The sequence below is a fragment of the Hyaena hyaena genome, unplaced genomic scaffold (assembly GCF_003009895.1).
Source record: "Hyaena hyaena isolate Hyena2069 unplaced genomic scaffold, ASM300989v1 scaffold_28, whole genome shotgun sequence".
NCBI classification, from domain to species: Eukaryota; Metazoa; Chordata; class Mammalia; order Carnivora; family Hyaenidae; genus Hyaena; species Hyaena hyaena.
In genome coordinates, this window is record NW_024080660.1 from 2,799,675 (window position 1) to 2,816,445 (window position 16,771).

The window sequence follows — 16,771 nt, forward strand, 5'->3', positions numbered from 1 at the left end:
CATGTGTCTGGCAGGGTTAAAAACTCAGTAAGCCTTCCCTTAAACAGGCACTCTGAAAAGTACCTCATTTAAGGAATCATATAAGCACAATTTTGTTACTGGTCAAAATTATATCATAAGCTTCTATATGCTTTAGTCTTTTTACAACTGGGATATTTTAAAGGTCTGTTCTTTCCAAATACAAATTTTCTTATTTTCTCAAACACAAAACCTAAAAACAGAATTACAAAAGCGATTTCATACCAATTTTAACAAGTCCTGATAAGATAAAGGAAAACCAGGGTAAATTTCTTAAATGTCATTCCTTTAACAAATTATTACTGTTGTCTGTAAGTCATTAAAAACTTTTTGTCCAAAAAAATTTTTCTTGGTCATTTTTCTTTCCCCTCCTTGAAAATTAAATGTAAGTCAGAGAGTTTTAGGAGTTTTATCTTGCTCAAAAACAACTGAAATGAACGTTCAGATGTTCCCAGTCTAAGACCTCAAAGTTGGCACTCATTTCCTGTCCTTCAAGCTCAACTTGAAAATACAGACACAAAATACAGAAATTCTGGGATCCCACAGAATCCTAGGGGATATATGTTTCATTTAAGTTAAAAATGTCTCATTTTTTATAGAAAAACAAAACATGATTCAATATGAAAATCAGGTTAGCAAAACATTAATATAAACACTACCTCTAGGTTTCCAATACCTAAGCTTTATTCACCCTGCACTTGAGAGTTTCAGTCACCCAGAGACTGAAGAAAATCACCTCTTCTCTTGAAAATTCTCAGTACTCCCCACACTCCTCCCTTAGGAAATTAAAGTGTTATTAAACCTAAGTGGAGATGTGTACTTGGAAGAAAATTAGAGCTGGAGATTCTTTTCCATTAGATGATTCTCAAAGTCAATTCCTTTCAAGACCTAAATTACTGTGAATGTCACCTAAATTTAGAAGGATTTAAGTGAATTCATAGGCCAAGAATGATTGACAAAGTCAGTGTTTTTAATGAAATCTGGTTGGCTACAAAGGCTTTAATGTCATCTGTTTTACCATGATTATCAATTATTGGCCATATTTTAGCTTCACTAAAAACCACTAGATTTGTGACAGATTCCTCCAAGAAAGCCCTTCTGAAATACAGGCAACCAGAATAGTAGTCAAGACAATACCTCCAATTCATTCAGCCTCTGGATACGTGGGGTAAAATGAAGTTTGTCAACGTCACAAGCAAATGGTGGCTGCCAATCCTAGGGGAGAAGCAAAGGCTTTTATCAGAAGAATTTATAATTCTGACATTCAAAAATATGTGTTAAAACCCCAGTCAAGTAAAACACAAGGTACCTCCTACCAGTAAAACAAAACAGAACATGCGTAGTACTTTCTCAATCTTTCCAGCAGAGCAGCAGAATATGTACTGATTACCCCTCCCCATATAAGTGATACATCCTGCACACACCCCTCCTCACACCCTTCCAAATGAATAATAATGTCACTGAAAGTCAACCTGTTGAAAAATCACTGACAAGTTTATTATTTATTTTGTTAAGTATAATCTCTACACCCAGCTTAAGGCTCGAACTCACAACCTGGAGATCAAGAGTCACATACTCTTTCGACTGGGCCGGCCAGGTGCTCCAAAACATCACTTTTTTTTTTTTTCTTTCTTCATTTGTTTTGTTTCTTAAATTCCACATAGGAGTGAAATCATATGGTATTTGTGGTGTATATATACCAACCACATCTTCTTATAGGAGATTAGTAGGACTGGGGTGGTGGGAGAATAAACACAGGAAGTGGATTTCTTTGATTTTCAATTAAGTGTATTGTTAGATTTTGATACATTAAGTTCCACATATGAATGAAATCATATGGTATTTAAAGAGATTTTGATTCCTCTATTCCACAGAAGTTATCTTTTTACAAAATAGCTATATGAATATCAAATCATCTATAAACTAGATTTTACGTATGCAACCTTCTAGTTTCATTAACTTTTATTATAAAATTAAGGATATGTTGGGGGGGTGGGGAGGGGGGGTGGCAGAGACTGCCATCCAAACAAAATTCGTTTTAAAAAATCTTCCTTGGGGCGCGTGAGTGGCTCAGTCGCTGGAGCATGGACTTCGGCTTGGGTCATGATCTTGCTGTCCATGAGTCTGAGCCCCGCGTTGGGCTCTGTGCTGACAGCTCAGAGCCTAGAGCCTGCTTTGAATGTTGTGTCTCCCTCTCTCTCTGCCCCTCCCCTCACACTTATGCTCTGTCTCTCTCTCTCTCTCAAAAATAAACATTAAAAAATTTTTTTTAAATATTAGGGTACCTAACTAGCTCAGTCAGTGGAACATGTGGCTCTTGATCTCAGGGTTGTAAATTCAAGCCCCACATCGGGTGTAGAGATTACTTATTAAAAAAAAAAAAAAAAAAAAAAACCCTTAATATCTATCAATGGAGGATAAAGTAAATAAATGTTGACACACCTGTAAGTTGCAATAAAATACTCTGCAGCTGTAATAAAGGAAAAAAGATCTAGATGTTCTAAATACAGAAAAACAGCCAAGACTGGATGAGTAAAAAACTAAAACATGTAAAATTGTGCCAACAATATTACATATGTAAATTTTAATTTTGTTTAATGTTTATTTATTTTTGAGACAGAGAAAGACAGAGAGAGGCAGAGCATGAGCAGGGGAGGGGCAGAGAGAGGGGGAGACACAGAATCCAAAGCAGGCTCCAGGCTCTTGAGCTGTCAGCACAGAGTACAACATGGGGCTCAAACTCCCCACAAGATCATGATCTGACCAGAAGTCAGATGCTCAACAGACTGAGCCACCCAGGCACCCCACAGACATGTAAATTTTAAAGATTATCAGAATAGGAAGGAGGAAAGAGATTACTGTTATTTCAAATCTATATTGTTAGACCTATTACTATTGGTTGCTTTTATTTATTTGCTTTCAATTTTTCATTTAAATTCTAATTTGTTGATTGCTTTTAGTTTAAAAGAAAACAGGGGTGTCTGAGTGGTTCAGTTAAGCATCTGACTCTTGATTTCAGCTCAGGTCACGATCTCATGGTTTGTGAATTTGAGCCCTACTTCAGCTCAGGGCTGACAGTGCACAGCCTGATTGGGATTCTCTCTCTCTCAAATATTTTTTTTAAAAAGTAAAACAAGGTCTAGGGCCCCTGGCTGGCTTAGTCCATGGAACATGCAACTCTTCATCTTCAGGTCATTAATTGATGCCCCATGTTGGATGCAGAGCTTACTTTAAAAAAAAAAAAAAAAAAGACAGGAAGAAAGGAAGGGAGGGAGGGAGGGAGGGAGGGAGGGAGGGAAGGAAGGAAGGAAGGGAGAAAGAAAGAAAGAAAAAGTAAAACAAGGTTTTGTTTTAGTGATGGGGAGACTTCAATAAAAATACCCAACAGCAATGCCTAATAAAGTATTATGTTAAAAACATTTTACCAGTTTTTTTAAAAAGGGAAAAAAAGTAGATTACAAACTGATACAAAGCTATTTACTACCATACCAGAAAGAAGAACCAAAGAAAAAAGAAAAATTGGCAGCACTGTTTTAACAAGTATTTAATGTTGTCCCACTGCCTCTTCCACAAAGACTATGGCTAATGTTTAAATGTCAGTTGTCAGTTAAAGAAATGCTATATACCTTGTTACTAAACTTAAAAAATACTACCTACTCTAACCCAGGTAAAAAAGATGAAAGTGATTTGTTTTTGTTTAGTTTGATAACTAAGGCTAAGGAAAACAGTGTGTTTAATTGTACAGAACACAATGTAATAAAAGAAAATCACATTGTTTGATATTCTATCACAGGTTAATAGGAAGACTTTATATTGCTCAGAGCTTTGCTCCGTAACACTTAATAAAAGCTGTAGGCTTTCTGAAATGAATTAATCTGGGTAGAAGGTTAAGACCAAAAACATATCAAGGATAATATGTCAGAATATACAAGTAAATGATTAACATACTGTCCAAATGGCCTGAGGATTTTAATAAACTAAGACTTTCGGGTCATGTAGGATATTCCCTGACTAACCAAATAAGCCTTTTAATCACAAAACACAATGATATAGAAATTAATTTCATCTCATCTGTATATTAAAGTTTCATAAATTATAGTGAGCTGTGTCTTTGTATGTATGTATATATTATATAATTTATGCTTATTTTATACTGAAGCTTTTTCTAATGAATCCTAAAAATAAACAGGAAAACAGTACATATCTGTCACTAAAGAAGATTACACAATGGTTCTAATATATATAAAGCTAAAACTGTTTCAGATCATTCCTTCATTAAACACAGACCACTGAAATCTTTGTCATCTCTTCTGGTTACAAAGAATGAGGGAGAATGGGATAAGTGTCATTCAATTTCAAGACTTTCACTGTCAGCTGAAAAGCTTTACTCCAATAAAAGAATTACATATTATTTGCAATGCTCACTGAAATATCAGAATTAAGATATCCTTGGCTGGGGCACCTGGGTGGTTCAGTTAAGTGCCCAGCTCTGGGTATGGGCTCGGGTTGTGTTCTCACATTCGTGAGATAGAGCCCTGCACAGGACTCCCCCACCCACTGACAGTGCAGAGCCTGCTTGGGATGCTCTCTCTCTCTCTGCCCCCACCTGCTTTCGTGCTCTCCCTCCCTCTCACAAAATAAATAAGTAAACATTAAAAAAAAAAAAAAAAAAAAGGTATCCTTTACTGAGTCTGGCCTCAATGGACTGTAACTTTTACATGGGGGAAAAAGCCATCAAAGGGAAGAGACTATTAAAAAATGTGATAACTTTTTGGTTTGACACTTTATCTAAAGGTCATATCATACAATCATATAATCTAACCAAAACTTTTAGCCTCTAACAATAATGGTGCATAAATCCTTTTTCTGACATAAAAACAGCATTTCCATACTAACTAGATGTTATGAGCTCACAGACTCCAAGGCATCCCATATAATTCCCTGCTGAGATTCGCTCACTTTTAAAACTTTAAAATGGCTTTATTTTTAACACTTTCAAAATAAATGTCCAGCCATATTATTTAAAAGTTCAATTATTTTCCTGAGCACTAAAAAATATATTCCTTCAGAAGACTATTAAGTAGGAGGAAGTTAAAGCTTTGAAATCCTCAGAGGCCTGAGAAAAATCAAGTAAACATTCTTCCTTAGTCCCCACACTGAACAACAACTTATAGTACATTTAACTGAGAGAAATGTGCAATAAAGTTGACCGGTGGGAGAATAACTTTCATAGGATGCTAAGGATTTTTCAAAAACACCATGAAAATTCAGTCTGTAAATGATCTAGTACTGGCATCCACATATTAGAATACTGTTTTAATCTTTCTGATTATAGAGAGGCTATCACCATTTTGAGATTTAATAATCAGCAAAATGAGAAAAAATATTCTGTATAGAGTCTATTACAAAAGTTGGTTCTCCTGCAGACAAAACTAATTTTTAAAACTCAATGTCAAAAGCTCATTCTGGTTAGTTTACAAATAATTACATTAAGTAAAGACCAATGTATTTTCTAATTGCATATGTTCTATTAAAACCTGTCATCATAGAATAAATGCACTAAAAAGATTTTAATCCATTGCAGCAAAGCTAAACACCGTGTTTTAGTCCGGATTCTTACACTTTCTAGGTTATCAACACATTAACACAAAACTATAGTGCAAAATTTTAAGGATCCAAACAATTATCTTCGTTTTAAGGCAAGTCAGAAAAATTTTCAGTTGAGGACAAGATTTATCGACCTTAATAAAGACTTAAGTAACACACATATGAAATACAATGTAAAATGACTACTTTTTCATCACGTTAATGGTTTTATGTCAGTATGATGTCCTTAAGACACTTGCACAAATCTAACTGGTAAAATTGGGCACACCATAATCATTATAAGTCCCTATCTATACATTTTAAAACAAGTAGAGTTAGTATTTATGAGTCCCTCAGTGGGGTCCAATGAACACTCACTGATGAGTGTCTATCAGGAAAGTTGTTGTTGTTGTTTATTTATGAGAGAGAGAAAGAGTGAGAGAACAAATGAGCGATAGAACAGCCGGCAAAGGGCAGAGAGGGAGACACTGAATCTGAAGCAGGCTCCAGGCTCTGAGCTGCCAGCACACAGCCCAAAGCAGGGCTCAAACCCACAAACCGTGAGATATGACCTGAACTGAAGTCGGAAGCTCAACTGACTGAGATGTGGACTGAGACACCTAAGTGCCCCTATCAGGAAAGTTTTGTAATACAAAGGACTTCAATGTCTTCCAAATAGAAATAAAAATGTGTTAGATAATACTAACTTCTCCCTTTCTTATTTCCCTCAGGGTAGGCTTGGCACCAAGCAGCTTTAATTAGCCATGCATTTGATCAAAGTCAGTTTAAGATTTCTCATCCATAGGATGACTGGGTGATTCAGTCAGTTAAGCATCCCACTCTTGATTTCAACTCAGGTCATGATCTCAGGGTTTGTGAGTTTGAGCCCCACGTCAGGTTCTGTACTGACAGTGTCAGGCTCTGTACTGTGTACAGTGCCGGATTCTTTCTTTCCCCTCCCTCTGCCCCATCCCACCTCCCTCCCTCTCTCTCTCTCTCTCTCTCTCTCTCTCTCTCTCTCAATAAATAAACTTTAAAAATTAATAAAGATCTCTCATCCTTAGTGAGCCACTAGTTAAAAAATCACTGAGGGTTTTCTTTTTAGACTACAGAATCACTTTTATTCCTTAAATCAGAGATTCTTATACTGTATTTGAATTGAGTGCATGTGGATTTTGGGGGGACAGTCCACAGCTTCCACCAAGCTCTCAAAGGAGTCTGTAACCTTAGGGGGGAAATCCTGAGAGTATATTTGGCTTTCAAAACTTTTGCACCTTCAAATTCTTATCTCATTATCCCCACCTTTTTTTTTTTTTTCAGTCCCTTCTCATACTTAACCAAGACATGATAATGGATGAGATACTTGGCTCCTCAGAATGTCAGGAGATTATATACACACACTGTAGGACAGAAAGAGTAATGCACTTAATAAGAGTCAGAAGACCTGGTGTGCATTTTGGTTCTTTAGTCACCACTTAAGGGATCTTAACTTTTCCATTTGAAATGTACAAACAGTAGCTACCTTCAGGACTATGGTGAGTATTAAAATTACAAATATAAAGGAGTATTTATTATAAAGCAAAAATAGCAAGTATTCTATTACATTAAGTTCTGACCACTGAAACAGAATTTCTTCTAGCAAATAGTCACTCAACCTAACTTTCAAGGAGTATCTGACCTCTAAACTGTACCTTTAAGGATTCTATCCTTCCAGCCTAACTCTAGTTGGCATCAGGGCAATTTCAACACAGGTTAAAGGGCTCCCCTAGATTTCCACCCTCCTCCCCACTGTTATTTCTCCAGTGCTCATTTTAAAGCATTTTTAAAGTGCTTTAAAATGTCATTTCCTTTACCCTTGCACAGTAAAACATGTTAAAGAGGATATGCTCTGGTGTCACACTGCCTGAGTTCAAATCCTGACTGTGTGGCTTTGTACTAGCTCATCTCTCTGTAGCTTAGGTACATGTAAAAAGGGGAAACTGAGGCTTAAATAATATGGGCAAAAGCCTTTAGATAGCTCCTGGCATTTACAAAATAAGCGGTCAAAAATGTTAGGAGGAAACATTTATGTTGCAAAGCTTCAGTTCCCAGGAAGCCTATTGTAACCTTGTTTTGTTTTATGACTGGTTATGTTCAAAACAATTGTTTCAATTCTCTAATCTTCATTATCAAATTGTATAAAATGACATTCATAGGGAGCGCCTGGGTGGCTCAGTTGTTTAAGCCTCCAACTTTGGCTCAGATAATGATCTCACAGTTTGTGGGTTTGGGCCCCACGTCGGGCTCTGTGCTGACAGCTCAGAGCCAGGAACCTGCTTCAGATTCTGTGTGTGTGTCTCTCTCTCTGCCCCCTCTCCTTCTCATGCTCCCTCTCTCTCAAAAATAAACATTAAAAAATGGCATTCATAAATTAATACATACTATTCAAGGCCCATTCATCTATTTTTTTTTTGCTGTATTTTTTTCCAGCTTTATTGAGATATATGCAACCTTGCTTCTTAAAGGAGAATATACTGTCATGTTTCCATGCTTAAAGAGCTTTTCCTAAGACTGTTTTAGGTATATAATTCAAGGGTAGAGGTACTTAACAATGGATCTGCAAAGAGAGGAGCTGCTAGGTTACAAAAGAATTCAACTTCTATATTATAAAAGTTAACACAGTAGTGGGCAAGCCTATGCATGGTTCCACAATGTTAGTATTTTATATTAACCAACCCATTTCCTATATATCCACTATATAAAACTTCGTGACTGCATATTCTCTTACTGAGGTAAAAGCTAAGCGTAGAATAAGCTTAAAATAATTTTCTCTAATACAAAATACCCTCATTACTAAAATATCAGAAAATACATATGAAGAAAAAATTAGCCATAATCTCAGAGAAACCTGTTGCATTTTGGTATACATCTTTCCAGTATCTTCTAAAATGCAAGTTATCTTCATAATCATCAAAAAATTATGTCATAGTTTACAATAAACTATTTGTAAAAAAAAATAAAAAATTAAATTAAAATATTTTTTTAAAAATTATGTAATAGTTTTAAAAATATGTATATATTTTGCCTTTTACTTACTATGCTGTGAACATTTAACACTTAATTGTAGTGATACTTTTTAAAATTTCCTATTATTAGACATTTAGGTTATTTTCTTTACTTTCCAATGTTAATCATTATAAATAAAACATCCCTACCTTCTAGGAAGCTCATTTTAGCTTCCTTTAAAATAAACTTAGGGGCGCCTGGGTGGCTTAGTCGGTTAAGCGTCCGACTTTCGCTTAGGTCATGATCTCGCGGTTCGTGGGTTCGAGCCCCGCATCGGGCTCTGTGCTGACTGCCAGCTCGGAGCCTGGAGCCTGTTTCAGTCTGTGACTCCCTCTCTCTCTGACCCTCCCCTGCTCACTCTGTGTCTCTCTCTCTCTCTCCTAAAAATAATAAAAAACATTAAAAAAAATTGCTTAAAATCTTTTTTTTTTTTTTTAATGTTTTATTTATTTCTAGGAGAGAGAGAGAGAGAGACAGCGTGAGCAGGGGAGGGTCAGAGAGAGAGGGAGTCACAGACTGAAACAGGCTCCAGGCTCTGAGCTGGCAGTCAGCACAGAGCCCGACGCGGGGCTCGAACCCACGAACCGCGAGATCATGACCTAAGCGAAAGTCGGACGCTTAACCGACTAAGCCACCCAGGCGCCCCAAAATCTTTAAAATAAATAAATAAATAAAATAAACTTAAAGCTTTTTTTTATTATTAAAATTTTTTTTAACGTTTATTTACTTTTGAGATAGAGAGAGAGCACAAGCTGGGGAGGGGCAGAGAGAGAGAGACACAGAATCTGAAACAGGCTCCAGGCTCTGAGCTGGCTGTCAGCACAGAGCCAGACACGGGACTCGAACCCACGAACCGTGAGATCATGACCTGAGCCGAAGTCGGACGCCTAACCGACTGAGCCACCCAGGCGCCCCTAAACTTAAAGCTTTTAATCTGTGATTTTATTATTATTTTTAGCTTATTTATTTTGAGAGAGAAAAAGAGAGAGAGCATGAGCAGGGGAGGGGCAGAGAGAAGAAAAGAGAGAGAATCCCAAGCAGGCTCTGCACTGTCAGCACAAAGTCCAGTGCAAGACTCAAACTCATGAACCATGAAATCATGACCTAAACCAAAGTCGAGAAGGATACTTAACCGACTGAGCCATGCAGGCACCCCCAACACACGCACACCAATTTTTTAAATAAAAATAACATCTTAAAAATAAATAAAAATCAGTTGCCCATAAACCCACTCTTACCATGAAAAAAAAATTAGATAAATTCCAATAATGGGGCATCCTACAAAATACCCAAGTGAGTATTCCTCAAAATAGTCAAGGTCGATAAAAACAAAGCCTGAGGGGCAGCTGGGTGGCTCAGCTGGCTAAGCATCTGACTTGGGCTCCGGTCATGATCTCACTCTTGCTAAGTTCGAGCCCCACGTTGGGCTCTGTGCTGACAGCTCAGAGCCTGGAGCCTGCTTTGGATTCTGTGTCTACCTCTCTCTCTGACCCTCCCCTGCTCATGCTGCCTCTCTCTCTCTCTCTCTCTCTCTCTCAGAAATAAAGAAAACATTTTAAAAAAAGAAAAATAAATAAAAGGAGGAAACTAGGTGAAGGAGTATATGGGAACTCTACTCAATTTTTCTTTAAATCTAAATCTAACAGTTGTTTTTTTTTTTTTTAACATTTATTTATTTCCGAGAGAGAGACAGCGTGAGCAGGAGAGGGTCAGAGAAAGAGGGAGATACAGAATCCGAAGCAGGCTCCAGGCTCTGAGCTAGCTGTCAGCACAGAGCCTGACGCGGCGCTCAAACCCACGAACCGTGAGATGATGACCTTAGCAGAAGTCGGACGCTTAACCGACTGAGCCACCCGGGCGCCCCTAAATCTAACAGTTTCTTAAAAATACTAAGTCAATTTAAAAAATCACTTGGATCCAGGCACCTGAGTGGCTCCGTCGATTAAACATCTGACTTCAGCTCAGGTCGTGATCACTCGGTTCATAAGTTCAAGCCCCATGTCATGCTCTGTGGGGACAGCTCAAAGCCTAGAGCCTGCTTCAGGTCTGTGTCTCCCTGTCTCTTTGCCTCTCCCCTGCTCACACTCACTCTCCCTCTCCAAAATAAACATTAAAAAAAATAACAATAAAATAAAATAAATCACTTGGATCAGTTTGTTTTATGTTCCAAACTTCTGACCCCAAAAGACAGCTCTCAAGAAGAAGCAAAAACACAATCACAGGTTTATTATAAATTTTATAAAACTTAATAAAATGACAAAATACAACAAAAAGGCCCACTTTCTAACATTTAAATTGATATTGGTTATATAGGAAAACCTATTGTTTGCCCTTTAGAAAACACTTTTAATTGTTCATTTCACTGCTTAGAATCAACAGATAACTGAAGTTTTTACCAAACCCTCTCTACTGGTTTTTTAATAGTCTCTGCAATTGATCAATGTACCTCTTACACATCCATAAAACCTAGATTTATTCCTTTTGAGTCAGGCCGTTGCAGAACTAAATTTCCCTTTTCACTATGACAACTCTCAAATGTTTAGATTTAGGACCCCTTAAAACTCTTAAAAATTGAGGAATTCAAAGAGCTTTAGTCTATATGGCTTGTACCTATACACTTTTATTACAGTAGAAATTTTAAAATATTTTCATTTAATAATAAGCAAAAAATAGAAGAGTGGCATTGTGTTATATTACATATATTTTACAAATCTTTTTTTTTATTTTTTTTTATTTATTTCTGAAAGAGGCAGCATGAGCAGGGGAGGGTCAGAGAGAGAGGGAGACACAGAATCAGAAGCAGGCTCCAGGCTCCAAGCTGTCAGCACAGAGCCCGACGCGGGGCTCGAACCCACGAACCATGAGATTGTGACCTGAGCCAAAGTCAGTCGCTTAACCGACTGAGCCACCCAGGCGCCCCTATTTTGCAAATCTCTTTAATGTCTGGCTGAACAGAAATAAGCTGACTACAGAAGATATGAAAATCCAATAAGCTTTAGTATACTGTTTGGTTAAAGTATACCAAGAAAATCTAGTTACAAATATTTAGTCAAGGGGCACCTGGGTGGCTCAGTTGGATAGGCATCTGACTTCAGCTCAGGTCATGATCTTACATTTGTGAATTCGAGCCCTGTGTCGGGCTCTGTGCTGACAGCTCAGAGCCTGGAGCCTGCTTCAGATTCTGTGTTTCTCCCTCTTTCTCTGCCCTTCCCATGGTCATGCTCTGTCTCTCAATAATAAACATTTGAAAAAAATTTAAAAAACAACAAAAAACAATACTTAGTCAAAAAGAGGAAGTTCTCATTGGGCCTGACAAAAGGATCTTATGTACCCTCCAAGAGTCAGTCCTCAACCCAAACCCTGGAAAACTGCCTTAATAATCCTAATCCCTACAGAATTCCCATCCAACCCATCCCAAGGAACTCTATCCATCCATATTTTAAAACCAGTGTCTTCAAGTGTTTTCTCTATTTAATAACAATGATTCCTTGACCTATTTGTGAAATGCCAACATTTTTTGAAAAGGTATACCAATGGGGTGCCTGGGTGGCTCAGTCGGTTTGGCGTCCAACTTCAGCTCAGGTCATGATCACATGGGTTCGTGGGTTCAAGCCCCACCTCCGGCTCTGTACTGACAGCTCTGTGCTGACAGCTCAGAGCCTAGAGCCTGCTTTGGATTCTGTGTCTCCCTCTTTCTCTCTGCCCTTCCCCTGTTCACACTCTGTCTCTCTCAAAAATGAATAAGGGGCACCTGGGTGGCTTGGTCGGTTAAGCATCCGACTTTCGCTTGGGTCATGATCTCGCGGTTCGTGGGTTCGAGCCCCGCGTCGGGCTCTGTGCTGACTGCCAGCTCAGAGCCTGGAGCCTGTTTCAGTCTGTGACTCCCTCTCTCTCTGACCCTCCCCTGCTCACACTGTCTCTCTTTCTCTCTCTCTCTCTCCTAGAAATAAATAAAAATATTTTTAAAAAAAATGAATAAATGTTTAAAAAAAAAATAAAAGGTATACTAATGTCAACCCAGTCATCTTCCCTAAAACTGCTACCACCAAAAAGATGCTGTAAATGCCAGCATAATCATTTGCAAACATACAGGGACGTTTCAGTTGTACTAAAATATTAAGGACCAAAAAGTAATAATAAATAAAATAAAATAAAATATAATACAATATTAAGGACCAAGAAATAAAAACTTTTGATAAAATTATAACTCCTTACTACCTGGCAATGAGAAAGAATGAAATGTAGCCATGTGTAGCAACATGGATGGAACTTGAGGGTGTTGTGCTGAGCAAAATAAGTCAGGCAGAGAAGGACAGATACCATGTTTGCATGTATAGGAGGATTAGGAGGAACTTAACGGAGACTGTGGGGGAGAAAAAGGGAAAAAATAGTGGGTGAGAGGGAGGGAGGCAAACCATGAGAGACTCTTGAATGCCGAGAGCAAACTGAGGGCTGATGAGGGTGGGGGGTGATGGGCATGGTGAAGGGCACTCGTAGGGATGAGCACTGGGTGTTATATGGAAACCAACTTGACAATAAACTATTAAAAAAAATTATAATTCCTATAATAGACAGGACCTGGTAAAACACCATTAGTTTTCAGTTTTACAGAATTTATTTAAAAGAATATAAAGTGTCCAAGGACTGTTTCTATGGAGGAGCATCTATTAGTAAATGAAAATACACTGGTAAAAGACATGTCATATTTACTTTTTTAAGCATTAGTTCCAATAAGGACCTCTTTTAATAATCACCTGTAGTTTCAGGACCCCTAAAGGACTTCGATTTATAATTGTCAAAAACCATGTTAAAATACTATGGAAAATGTCCCACCACCAACCCCCCAAACCTTAAAAACATGGTTTCCTTTCCAGGCCACTTTATACAACAAGCCAAGTACCATTTTGTTTATAAACAATAAGAAGAAGGGAGTAACGATCACATGAAAACCTGTATCTTCCAAAAGGTACCTAACAGATGTCTACCAAAGATAACTACTGAAGTGATTCAATAAATTTTTGGCATATCCCCCTAAGCCTCATCAGACCTCTATACTGGAAGCATCCTTTTAAAAATCCCCCAGAATGATCATAAGAAAGCTAAATTCCTAGAACAAATCATCTTCCACTCAAATGGGCTGACATCATGATAGGTCAATCATGAAAATTTAAGAGGAAAGCATTATTTCTTTTAGATCATTCACAGACATCTTACAACACAAATCACCGAATGGAACCAGAAGAAGTTTCAGATCCTTCTCCCCTACAGCAATTGTAATTGGTGCAAATATTACTTCAATGTCTATACCAAGCCATGTTACAATCAAGTAGCTATTCTGCTACAGTTTCTCCCCCAAGGAAATGTAATATGTAGCTTTGATTCTGTTTTCTTTCATAACTAGGATCCCAGTGAGGAAAAGACCATTTCTGGCAGAAAACTGAGGCTACCAAGGTTAAGAAAAGATGACATACTTCAGAGAAAGGTTCCAGGAATGATTTGTCAGGGGAAGGAGTTTAGGAAAAAGGTTAGACTCTGCCCCTTCAACCTTCCCCTCAGCAACACCCAAACCTACCTGGGCACCAAGGGCAGGGAAAGTTAAACATCACACACCCTAACTTTAAGGCCTCATTAAATCTATAAATACATGTTCTACAACTTTAGTACTTTACAAACTGGACACTCGGAGATTCAAAATCAAGATCACAAAAGGGACAATAGCAACATTAAAACTTGGCTTGGGTCTCTAAGAAGATACCAAAAGAATACAAAACTTTTGTTTTTGTTTGATGTTTCATTTGAAGACATTTGGCAACTGTACTTAAAAAAAAAAAAAAAGAAACAGTAAGCCATACATTTCACTGGATGCAAATAATTAACTATTTAGCCCTGTCACAACTAACTGCAAACTGAACATTAAAAGTGGAAATAATTTTAGAACTTGTATGATCCCTAACAGCCCTATCTGAAGTAAAAGACTGAAGCTTGGACCTGAACGGGAATTGCTAGTAAGCGGCTCCTTTCCTGCCACTGTCAGATGGTTTAATATTTATGTAAGGGCAACCTGCAAGTCTATTCAAAATACTGTAATTCTGAGCATGCTTCAAGGCTAGATAGATCTCCTTTTTGAAAGAGAAATGGATGTACTAATGCACAGACATGCTCAACTTACTTGCAATGGTAGGTAAATAGGTCTTATCTCCAAAGGTCTTAAAATAGATTTATCCTATGATATATCTCAAACCATACTGGGTATTACTATTATAGAGTTAGCACTATTAACTGCCTTACTTACTTCATATTTATTGCCACATTTAATAATAACTTGATTTAATAGGTAATCCGTTTTAACCTAAAATATGCAGAAGTTGCAGCCTGATAAAAGTGGTCCTCATTTTGAATGGCTGCCTGGTAGCAAAGGGACACACACTATGAAAACTCTTCTATTATCTACTTTTCCAGGTTTTAAATAAAGGATTTAAATAAAAGACTCTGTGTCTAGAGATGAGACTTAAGAAAATCATCACAAGTCATATAAGTCTCAAATACTGACTCTCAAGAAACCTGTTTTTTCCCGGGGCGCCTGGGTGGCTCAGTCGGTTAAGCGTCGGACTTCGGCTCAGGTCATGATCACATGGTTTGTGGGTTCGAGCCCCGCGTCGGGCTCTGTGCTGACAGCTAGCTCAGAGCCTGGAGCCTGCTTCCTATTCTGTGTCTCCCTCTCTCTCTGACCCTCCCCTGTTCATGCTGTTTCTCTCTCTCTCTCTCTCTCTCTGAAATAAATAAAAAATATTTAAAAAAAGAAAAAGAAACCTGTTTTTTCCCCTGGCACTTTTCCTACAGCTTACAACTATGTCCTCTTCCTTCTTTAAATGTTGGTATTTCTTGAGGGTCTGTCAGATTCTCATTCTCATTCTATACTCCTATTTCCTCCCTAACCCTATCTCAATCCAAAATCCTTCCAAACATCTGAAGCAGCCCCGCCACTTTATGCCATCTACCTCCACATCCCCTCAACCCTAATCTTCGACCGTTTGATACACAATTTCCATTACTTGTTGTGCATATCACACCATATAATCCAGTTGCAGACCTTTCTCACAGTAGACTATGAGTTCCTTTAAGTCAAAGCTGCTTAACTCATTTCTAAAACCCTTAACACAATGACTGGCACTTATCGACATATTAATAAATATACTAAATTGAACTCACAACCAAACCCAAGGACCCAATTCATTTCTTCATTCATCAGAGCTGACAAAAAGATCCCCTTGTTTCTGGTAGTGGAGTTGAGAAATTCTATTAACTCAAAGTCAACAGGTAAGAAAATCTCTTCTCTGAACAGCTGCCTAAATCTCAGCAAGGAACTATCTAAACCAATAGTTCTTAAACCCAGCTGGGTTTTAGAATGACTAGAGGAGCTTCTTAAAATTCAAATACTTGGGCATCTCATGAGATTCTAATTCTAGGGTGGAGCCCAGGATGATTTTGATGGGAAGAGGGCTACATTCTGGGGGCCTAAATACTCTTCTAACTGAACCTGGTGGTCACCAGAATGACAACAGATGAGCCAGGAGTTTCCATTCAAATGAACCAAGCAACCAATATATGAAATGCGAAGCTCACACACATTGGTAAATTAAAAGAATGAGGGTATATGATTTATTTAAAATTTCAGGGGTGCCTGGGTGGCTCAGTCTGATGAGCGTCCAACTTTGGCTCAGGTCATGATCTCACTGTCCATGAGTTCAAGCCCCATGTTGGGCTCTGTGCTGACAGCTTGGAGCTAGAACCTGCTTCAGATTCTGTGTCTCCCTCTCTCTCTCTGCGCCTTCCTCACTCCTACTCTGTCTCTCTCTCAAAAATAAACATTAGGGGCATCTGGATGGCTGAGTTGGTTAAGCATCTGACTCTTAATTTTGCCTTAGGTCATGATCTCAGAGTCTGTGAGTTCAAGCCTCACATCAGGCTCTGGGCTGACAATGTGGAGTCTACTTGGAATTCTTGCTCTCCCTGTCCCTCCCACCCACCCTGTCTCCCTCAAAATAAATAAACTTAAAAAATAATAATAAATAGGGGCGCCTGGGTGGCTTAGTCGGTTAAGCGTCCGACTTTCGCTTAGGTC

The 16,771-nt window shown here is 38.2% G+C and overlaps 1 protein-coding gene across 1 annotated transcript in view; it reads right to left on the minus strand.

Annotated features, from left to right (window-relative positions):
* Positions 1-16,771, minus strand: part of KDM5B (lysine demethylase 5B) — a 77,939-nt gene that overhangs the window by 49,292 nt on the left and 11,876 nt on the right. The window contains exon 2 of the mRNA XM_039227457.1: positions 1,156-1,233. Within this exon, the coding sequence (XP_039083388.1) occupies positions 1,156-1,233 (78 nt within the window). The remainder of the gene's footprint in view (positions 1-1,155; positions 1,234-16,771) is intronic.